At 30.5% G+C, this 10,549-nt stretch overlaps 2 protein-coding genes and 1 long non-coding RNA gene across 4 annotated transcripts in view; 1 reads left to right on the top strand and 2 right to left on the bottom strand.

Annotated features, from left to right (window-relative positions):
- Positions 1–7,261, bottom strand: part of LOC106686492 (uncharacterized) — an 11,976-nt gene extending 4,715 nt beyond the window's left edge. Inside the window, exon 1 of the mRNA XM_014429841.3 lies at positions 6,728–7,261. Coding sequence (XP_014285327.1) covers positions 6,728–6,941 — 214 coding nt within the window. The 5' untranslated portion in view covers positions 6,942–7,261. The remainder of the gene's footprint in view (positions 1–6,727) is intronic.
- LOC106686493 (uncharacterized) overlaps positions 1–10,549 on the top strand; it is a 35,736-nt gene that overhangs the window by 12,336 nt on the left and 12,851 nt on the right. For both annotated transcript variants that reach the window (XR_001344014.2, XR_010843651.1), the window contains exons 2-3: positions 294–472; positions 2,353–2,499. This is a non-coding gene — a long non-coding RNA (uncharacterized lncRNA). The remainder of the gene's footprint in view (positions 1–293; positions 473–2,352; positions 2,500–10,549) is intronic.
- The window catches only part of LOC106686491 (protein takeout), a 28,905-nt gene continuing 27,697 nt past the window's right edge, over positions 9,342–10,549 (bottom strand). The window contains exon 6 of the mRNA XM_014429840.2: positions 9,342–10,085. Coding sequence (XP_014285326.1) covers positions 9,937–10,085 — 149 coding nt within the window. The 3' untranslated portion in view covers positions 9,342–9,936. The remainder of the gene's footprint in view (positions 10,086–10,549) is intronic.

The raw sequence follows: 10,549 nt of genomic DNA, 5'->3' as shown, positions 1-10,549 counted from the left end.
TATATAATAGTTGACCATATAATTTTAAATATGAAGAAGATGGTCAGGGTTGTGGGTAAAAAGAGAACAATTAGTTTTTAACTATTTACTATCCAACATTTTGCCCCACTTTGCAGAGCTGTTTAGAAGTCTGTTTAGACTATCGCTTTGAACAGCCCTGATGAAATCATGCAAAGTGGGGCAAAACGTCGGACATTAAATAGTTTAAAAAATAATTGTTCTTTTTTTATTGCAATCCTGGCCATCTTCTTTATATTCTATTTTTATTAATTTATTTTTTAATATTTTTCCAGAAATGGACCAAGAGGAAGGTACCAAATCACATGGAAGAACAGAGAATTGTGAAGCTATGATTCATGATCTGACTCAAGCAAGGAAAGAATTAGAGGAAGTAGTTAATTTGCCTTTGATGTACAAATAATAACTCTGCATATTGTAAGAGTAGTTGAAGCAAAGTGGAGAATGCATGAATGTATGTAACATTTTTTTGTTAGCATTTGTTTTAATTATGACACGAATGTTTTGTAATCAAAGTAACTGTAAAAATACGAAATGTATCTATTTGGTATTCACACATAATATCAAATGGATTCACCATACATATGAGATTCCAACAAAGAAAGTGTTTATAAATCTTAATAATTCTAGAACAAATCCGCTACCTAGTACTCTGCATCTGGACAAATGTCTATCTTGGAATCCTCACACAAGACTGAAGAGATAGGATAGTGCTTGTCGATTCTCACTGTTACAGCACTTACTAGACAAATGGTCTAAACTTCCAATCTATTACAAAAAGACAGATATGCATGACTATAATAGGGCCTATATAGACAAAGTTGACCTTTGAGGCTCCACTAAACGAATTCCTTCCGTATCCGATTCTAACAATCTAAATTCCTTTTGTAAAATCCTCAATACTCCTTACTTTGTCACAAATAAAATCATCTACAAAGACCTTAATGTTCCATATATATTATATTATATATATATATATATATATTCTTTATATATATTATATATATTCTAGCCCAAACCAGATATCAATCGTTTCATTCTAAACTTTCTAACCACTCTAACCCACTAGTTTTTCTAATCTTGCTAATCCTTCTATTCCTGATGTTATTCTGACCCATCTGAAGAGAAGAACCTTCTAATGTAGAAATATTATTACAGTGCTAGTAAGTAAGCTCACAAGAGGAGATCATAACACAAAAATAAAGGCAATCCTTCCCCACTGGACCCATCCCGCTATACCCCTGGGGAGCGACAGTCCTATATCACTTTTAAAATATTAGCTTGAAATGGGAAGAGGAGACTTTAAGATAGTTTAATCAAGCATTATTTAAAAAGCGCCTGAAATTGAAAAACGGCATGAAACCCTCCACGGTAGCCTTTCTTATCTGACTTTTTAAACAGATAATTATAGCAAGTAGGTCGGTCGATTTACAACATGTCACAATCTCACAAGAGGAGATCGTAACAGAAAAAAAACCAATCCTCCGCCCCGCTAAGACCCTCGGGGAACGGCAGTCCTATATCACTTTTGAAATATTAGCTTAAAACGAGAAGGAGAGACTTTAAGATAGTTTAATCGAGCAATATTTAAAAAGCGCCTGAAATTGAAAAATGGAATGAGTAGGGCTAAAGTACTAGCAATGGATAGTTTATCTACATGTCTGTATCATACCATGGTAATCTAACATCACATTAATCAGATGAATTTTTATCTAATACAATCGTGAATATCAATAAATAAATAGAAAAAAAAATTCCCTACACCAATCCAAGATATGTATATAATGGTTTCATATCTTATTTGTCATTTCTATAATTAAACTAGAATAATAATAGAATTAAACACAGCATATTTATTTATAAAAATAAATCACCTGAAAGTACACTCGGGTGATTAGATGTTTTTAGGCTTCAGTATCTTCTATTTGATATTTAGTTTTAAAATATAAATAATCTAAAAAATTTCAAGGTCAAGAAGATCTGATTGCTAGACTTCAGTCTCACAATATTTATTTTTAATTTACAAGAGTAAATAATTGGATCATTTTTTATCTTCGATCAGCTTTCAATCTCTCATTCTTTATTCATTTAAAAATGGACAAAGTTTTTATTTAGCAAAGAGCAACTAATGTTCAGCTTTTAGTCCATAATTTATGTTATTAATTTTGAAAATTATAAAAATGATAATTACTAAATGACCTTAAACAAATACATAATTTGCTGTACAACAATTTTTCTTGGTGGATCCAGAATTATATTCTGGGGCTGGAAAAAAAATTTTCTTTTTAAATTTTTTCTCTACTTCTATATCTGATTTAAGTTCATGTCTTTCAGTGCAGGCCATTGAAGACATAAAATTCTACTGTTTTACGTGGAATCCAAACCATGGTCAGCAATATCTGCCAATAAAAAACTGCTACGGTGAATTGAGGAAATTGCTATCATCTGGAATTTGAACCTGAACATTTTAAGTCTCTCTTGGTATGAAACAATTTTTGTTTTATTTAGGATAGAAATATAATACAAAATAAATTCAAAAATTAAAATTTTCTTTATACCAGCCCTTTTTGGATCGGTCAAAATGTTAGAGTACATAGTCAGAATAAGATGTTGAATAATTAAGGCTGTCAGAAAGGTAAATCTATAATAACAATTTTTTCTATTATCTAAAATAGAACAATTTTTTTTCTCAATGAATCATCTTCAGGAATTTTAAGTACAACAGAAAATCAGGCAAAGGGCTTAGTACTTTACAATTTTGCTAGGATTGTAGTGCCGTGTAATAATAATAGTTATAGTTTTATTACATTATTGATATATCAAGAATAAGCTCAGGGAGAGCTTCAGTTGCAAGCCTACCTTCTACGCCACAACCCCTGATGAAGACCTGAAACTCAGGTCGAAACGTCGGAATAAAATGAATAAATATGGTTTTGTTTATTTATGTTGTTCTTTGCTGATCGCACCCCCCAACAAACTTCATTAATCTACGGTCAACTATCTACACCTCATTAAGAAAAAATAGAAGCCAAGAAACAGTGCTAAAGAATAATATTCAGAAAGTAAATCATTTGCAAAAACCCAAAACTGTTTTGCAACAATCGATGTTTACATGGAACATTGAGACAAGTTTTGGTTTTTGGTTTTCATTTGTTGCTAAGGCGCGGGCAGGGAATGATGTTTCCTCCATGAGGAGGTCCTCATCATCTTTTGTCCAATTCAACAGTGGACATCTTGAAAAAGAAGACATCCTCTGATGTCACCCACCAAGAAATAAGGATTCTTTGTTTGGATCGCCAAACAACACACTTTGGTAGATTATGAGTAAAAAACTTTTAGAGGACCAAGGTTTTGTTTCGTTAGCAGGTTTTTTTTTTTTTTAACAGCAAGTGATGTTTTGTTGAATAAGAAGACAAAGAAAATCATCAAAAGAAGATTCTATGAAATTGGTTAGTTTTGTTCTACCTAAAATTGAATACATTTGTGAAAGAGATATAAATTAGTTTAAGTGTTATTAATAGTAAAAGTGTATGTTCTGATTGCCTAGAAACCCGCCCTGAGATTAAGAGTCTATTATATTATGAAATTTAGATAAAATTCTTCTATCTGTTAAATATTAAAGATTTTCATTTGAACCCTAGCTATCTTTTAGATATGAGAATTTAGTTGAAACTATATTAAATTCATTTTATTTTTTAAAATATTTTTTTTAATTATTACAATATATATAATTATAAAAATTTGCATTTTGATAGTTTTTTTTTTTTAGAAACCTTTTCAGAAATTTTATTCTGAAATATACCAACCCAACTATTGGTATCCATAGTTCCAATCCAAATGGATGTATTTTTAGTAGCCTGTTGCTACCTGCTAGTCCCTGAGTAGACTACAAAAACAGAAATTACTGTTCAAAAATCTCTTAATATCTTTTAAGTACCATAACTTGGATTTTATAATATATTTATTAATATAATAAATAAAGACTAAATATGATTTTTCTGATCCATATGAAACTAGTTTCTCATATGCAGTGACTCTGACTTCAAATCTTGAGATATCATTAGATTTAACACTATTCAAACTGAAATGGATCCTGCAAAAAAAATTCTCTGACTGTAAATGTGGAAAAATCAAAGGTTGTAGTATTCCATAAATCCCATACGATGAAGCAACTTAAGTCCCTCTACTGACACGAGAACAAGCTAGGATAAGGTCCTTACTTACTTAGGAGCCTTTCACTTCCTCAGGAAAATTTAGTAAGGCATCTGAGCATTTTATTCAGAAGTCTACTGTTACCACAGGAGAAGTATTGGTGATTTTGCGAAAAAGTAGCGATTTATGGAAGATAAAAATAGCTCGTTTTCATTCTATGGTCTTTTCAACCCTTCTGTATTCTTCTGAAATATGGAGCTTAAGATACCTAGATGCTATTGAAGTTGTACAGCTAAAGTTCTTGAAGCAACTATTAAGGTGGCCAAGGAACATTGCCAACTACATTGTACGTTTCGAAACTGACCAAAACGCCTTGAGCATTAGAGTTATGAATAAGACTATAAATTACTGGTCCAAATTGTCTCTTATTCCTGAAGAGAGGTTACCAAGACTTTGTTTCAACAGACTTTTTCTGGATACAAAGAATCCAGATATCAAATTTAATTGGGTCACACAAGTCAGAACTATAACTGCTCATTATGGCTGTAAAGAAGAGTTTGATAAAGTATACTCAACTGTTTCATTAAAATACACTATTAACGATGTGCAACCATTAACATGGGCAAAGTGGGGCTTGAATCCTTCTCTTCATGGTTAATTTCATCGTACTTATTTATTTACTTTTTTTTTAAAAGACATATAAATAATTTTACTATAGAAAGAAATCTAAATTTTACTGTGATAAAAGATTTTTTTTATTACCTATGTTTAATACCATTAAAAATCAAATTTGGGACTTTTCTCTTCGCTACAAAATTAATCCTCTCTTTTTCTCTCTCGTTAAAAAAAAAAATCAGATGACCCATGCCATTAATTTGTTTTTTTGTCAATTCAATTTTATTGAGAAACAAAATATAATTGTTTCAACTTCATATTATCATTTTGTATTTTCTCCAAGATTCTATTCAAACTGTTGAGAATTAAACCATGAGAAGATAATATGACATTCCAAAAGAATTCATAGGAATATAAAAGACAAAAAACTTTTATAAATGTTAGAAAAAGGTATGTATTTTAGGCTGTGGAAAGGGTTCGACAGTATATTACTAAATGTCCAGCAAATATTACTGGTGTACAATATTACTAAATGTCCAGCTAGCAAAAAGCAAATAGCACCTACATATACAATAAGCAAAAAAGTTTTCTGAAATTTTTGTGAATTCTATTTTATAAGCTGTACAAATAATTTTCATTCTGGAATAAAAACTCTTAATCTTATTGAATAGTTTTTGTTGTGATATGAAAACTCTTAAAAATATTATGGATATAACTTATTAATCATTTTCATAAAAATGTTTTTTGGTTCTGTTACAATCCATAAAGGATCAAGAGCTGTGCAAGGAGGTGATTTGGAAATCACACTCGACTGCCAGATTTTTATCCAATTAAGTGTACTTTATGAGGCTGGTTGGACCCCAAAGGGGTTCCGACCCACAGGGCTGACTCACAGCTACAGTGAAACAGAAAATAATCATCTGCTATAGCTGAGCTCGAACCCGAACAACCTCATTGTAATAGGTTACGACAACTCATCATAATAGGTTCCAACAACCTCATCATAATAGGTTCAACAACCTCATTGTAATAGGTTCCAATCTTATTGTAATAGATTCTGACAACCTCATTGTAATAGGTTCTGACAACCTCATTGTAATAGGTTCTGACAACCTTTTTGTAATAGGTTCCAACAGCCTTTTTGTAATAGGTTCTGGCAACCTCATTGTAATAGGTTCCAACAGCCTTTTTGTAATAGGTTCCTACAACCTCATTGTAACAGGTTCCAACAACCTCATTGTAACAGGTTCCAACCTCATAAAAATCGTTTCTCTCATCCTTTTCCTAAATAATAATCTCATAAAATTCTATCCATCTTTAAAAACCTTGAATATCTTTAAAGTGACTAAATTACCTTCTTCACCTATTCCCAATTAAAACCTATTGATTCATAGCAGTTGATTGTTAACTACAGATGCAATTACTATAGAAAAAAAAAAAAGAATCATTTTTAGTAGTTGGAAAGTATTTCTAACTAAAACTACTTTCGGTAGTCTGTAACTGATAGACCATAACTACTACTTGGCAACCAGAGTACTTGTATTTGAACCTCACAACTATAATAAGTTTAAACTACTGCAGTTGGAAAAATCTCTTGAGGAGCAGGCATCACACAACTAAACACTCACTAACCTACACAGGACCCTACGTTTTGTGAAAACCAGTGTTAAGGTCGTGTTGATGTTATCACGGGGTGCCTCAAAGTATGCCACAGTGCCGCAAGGGAATTCCACTTTCTCAAAATATTATTAAAAAAATAAATAAATTTAAAATGTGAAATATACAGTGCATTTAAGTATTTACTTAACAATTGTTGTTTTTCTAATTTTCCTACTTATTCAACCATTATGATAATGATTGTGCTGACATTTTTATTTTTTTTAGTCCAAGACCTAAGTTTAACATAACCTATAAAGAGGAAGGTTCAGTTATGTTTCCTTACCTAATACATTTGTCATTTCTCTGTTCAAGCCCCGCAAATCGCGTTCTGATTTTTTCGATCTTTTTGATTTGTTTTCTTCCACTTCTTTTCTCTTTTCAAGCACCACCATATATATAGGATCTGTTACATTGATTTGATTTGGAACAGTATCCTCTTTATCAGGGTTTTCGGATTTGCTTTTAAGCTCGCTCGTTTCCGTAGTCACACACTCCATATCCTTGAATTTGAGTAATGAATTCAGGAATTGAAAGTGTTATTGAATTTATTGTTTTTGTTATAATATTAGTAGATTTCAACTGCTAATCATTTTAAATGTTATGTATTAAAGATTTGAATATGAATGATTTGATTAAGGAACACATGTTATCTCCATTTCTGCACAAACACTCTTTATAATTTAAATTATCTTCGATTCAAATTTAAAATAATTTTAATATAATTTAGGATGTTCTTATGGTATGTGAATCGATTGGAATTATCATAAATAACATTATTAGATACAAGTATTAGCCAAATGAGACTAATAATAAATTGATAGATCCATTATGCCATACATCACATGTTTTATAATGTGAGTTTTTGTGCTTTTTTAAGAAACTCCTAAACGGCCTGTTAAATTGACAGTCGTCATTCAAAACCCAAACTGACTTGAATCACGAAGATCCCTTCACTATCAGTTCGACTGGCACTCATAAATGAGATGTCAAGTAGTAAAGTGTGCAATGTCTCATTCGCTTCGTAATAAACATAAAGCTTGTTTAGCCATAATTTTGGCATTTGCCTTCAAGAATAAATTGAAACGAAATGAATGGAATAAGCCCCCCTCCACTTGAAATCAGATTTCACAATTTTCTTGGTAATCCATCAATATTACTCCTACCAAATCAATCTGAACGTCCATCTTTGGTTATACAGTCATTCCGACTGACGGCGTTGGGGTCCCTTTAAAATTGTTTTAATAATCGATTCGACGAATCAGATTTCGATTAACCAATTCAAATATTTTGTTTTTGTATGAGCAAATAATGCAATCATTTGCTAGGTAATTATGATAATGTTAACCATTTATTGTTGAATCATATGGTCAGTTCCGATAACGACTTCTGACTGTACGGAACAGTATGGAGCATGCGTAGTACAGATTTCATACTCGATAAGTAAGTTGTTGCTGGAACAGACCTATTGCATGGTTTTAGTTTACACATGTTGTTAAGGTTTACTCTAACTTACAAACTCTAAGTTCATAAAAATTGTAAAGTTAGACAGACATTACATAGTATACTTAAATACTGACTATTTCAATCAGGATAAGATCTAAGTAATATTAACGATTACTTGAGTGTACATTGATATTATGATTTTAACCAATTGCGCTATCGTTTTTAAGATAATCCTCAGAATGTACAAAATCGTTTCTATAAAGTGCCACATCTAGTGAATCGGTGCATTTCCTTTTTTCATGAGATGACTGTGGGTGAGTCGAGTATGGCCTATCTGAAGACGGGTTAATACTATATCTTCTCTCTGTAGCAGATTCAAGTTTCTGGTTGGACGTTTCATTGTCTGTTGGAACATGCTTAACTTGTCTCTCATGATGAACCATTCATCTTGCCACTCTTTGATCCATGAAATAACATCTCTCCATGTTGATGATGTTACGACTTTACCTCTCTTTATAGCTAGTCTGGCCTGCGAGTCTGCCTTTTCATCCCCGGTGATCCCACAATGAAAAGTCTAAATCAAAATTGTTTACAATCCCAATAACTTCCCCTTTCTATAAATTTCGTATATAGGTAAATGAGAGTAAACAATGTCACAATATTTTACATTGTTTTTTTTAAATTTTCAAATCCTCTTTATTTATATATAATTACAATTACAAATATATATAATACATAGTATATAACTTATGCGTTGTCGGAGGAATAATATTAAAAAAAAGTAGGAAGTTGGGCAGAATAACGATACGCAATACTACAGGAATAACACTGTTTTATTTGCTCTCTCAATGCTCCTTATATACATTCTGGTGTTTATTTACATGGGTAGGGAGTATTAAGGCGGACAATACGCCTTGCCGTATTATAACTCCCCCCTACCAGTTTATGACATAATATTCGTAAACTACAAAAGCATTAAAAAAAATAAAAGGTACAATTTGTTTCCAACAAAAAAGAAAATAACTAAATGACATAATAGGAATCCTGAAATCACAAAGAAAATAAAACAAAAGTAAAACACCTCTGTGGAATATAAAAACAACACAAAAAGTCAGTATGTAATCTGTATATATACTATGTATTATATATATTTGTAATTTTAATTATATATAAATAACGATGATTTGAAAATTAAAAAAAACAATGTAAAATAGATTTATTTTGATAATTAAATTAAAAATTAAACATGTTTTTATACTTGACAGATTATCCTCATACCTATTGTTCTTTCTTACTTCTAAAATATAACATTGAAAAATCGTTTTGTTTCGTTTTTCTTTTAAATTATTTTGTTGTAATATGCATTGTAGAAGCAAATCATTGCATATAATCTGTCTTTGATAATAACCTCGAAATGTTTGGTAATTAAAGACTAAAATTCTTTGAAGAAAAAATGCTGTTAAGAAATGATTTATTACATACATCACAGTACATGATTTGCAGGTATATACTCATATAATATACTATACAGTTTGGTCTAATTATAACATAATTCAAAAGCCTCTTAAAACTTAAGTGTAACACCTATGCTTAAACAAACACAAAATTCCCTACTTAGGAATCATTAATATAGGTTTTAATTTGTTTCAGACCCTCAAAAAAACAATGTAATTTTCTTTCGATTTTAGAATTTTCTTTGAAATTCAATCAGAAAACATTTCGATAAAGCTTTCAAGTGATACTGCTTATTGACAATATTCTATACATTTATTTTTCCTGTTGAAAAAAAAAAAACAGATTTGAAATTGTATCTAGATAATTTATAATATTATTTTCATATTTTGTTATTAGCATCAAAATATTTATCTCAAAATCAGTAAAGAGCTAGAAAGTATACAAAGAGATACTCCGAAGGCAAAAATTATACATAGAGATACACAAAAGGCACAAATAATACAACAATCTCATCTTATTGATAATGTTCCTTAATTGTTGTAGCATAGCTTTCAACAAATTAAATTAGACTATTATTTATTCAGTCATAATCAGTTAAACTTTAACCTCTTTGAGAGGGATTTTGGAAAGTATTTGGTTAATTGTTTCGCCGATTTTTTGAGATAGTCCTTTTGACATGGCAGGATTCAACTCTTTGATGATTTGGTCATGGTTTTCATTAAGGAATGCATTCATATTGGCTCCTGAAAATAATAGTTTTATTTGTTATAAAATATAAATACATTAATTAAAATATTTAGTACATTAGATGAAATATTTTTTTTAAAAAATTAGGGTTTTTTCACACCATTTTTTTATTACTTTGTATAGTTACAAATCGAAATCGAATCTGTAAACCATAGTTGGGGGGAAAACAAATGGCGGCTGTTTCAAAATGTTACAAACAATTTTTTATTCGGAGCTCCGTAACTTCAAAGCTACCTTTCTACACTAAAAAAAAATAATAATAAATAAATAAATAGAACTTCATTTATTGTAGATTAAATTGGCTAAAACATGAGCTGTTTATGTTCACTAGTTTTCCAGATATAGTTTTTCAAAAAGCAACATTATGATTGAAAAACGAATATTTTGGCAGTATACTTTAATAATGTGGCTCTTACCCTTGTAGAACAGATTCGTTATCTTGGACTACATCTTGACAAAC

This window comes from Halyomorpha halys, unplaced genomic scaffold (assembly GCF_000696795.3).
Source record: "Halyomorpha halys isolate HHAL.00 unplaced genomic scaffold, Hhal_1.1 Scaffold831.1, whole genome shotgun sequence".
In the NCBI taxonomy this organism is placed as follows: domain Eukaryota; kingdom Metazoa; phylum Arthropoda; class Insecta; order Hemiptera; family Pentatomidae; genus Halyomorpha; species Halyomorpha halys.
This window is presented reverse-complemented; position numbering and strand designations above follow the sequence as displayed.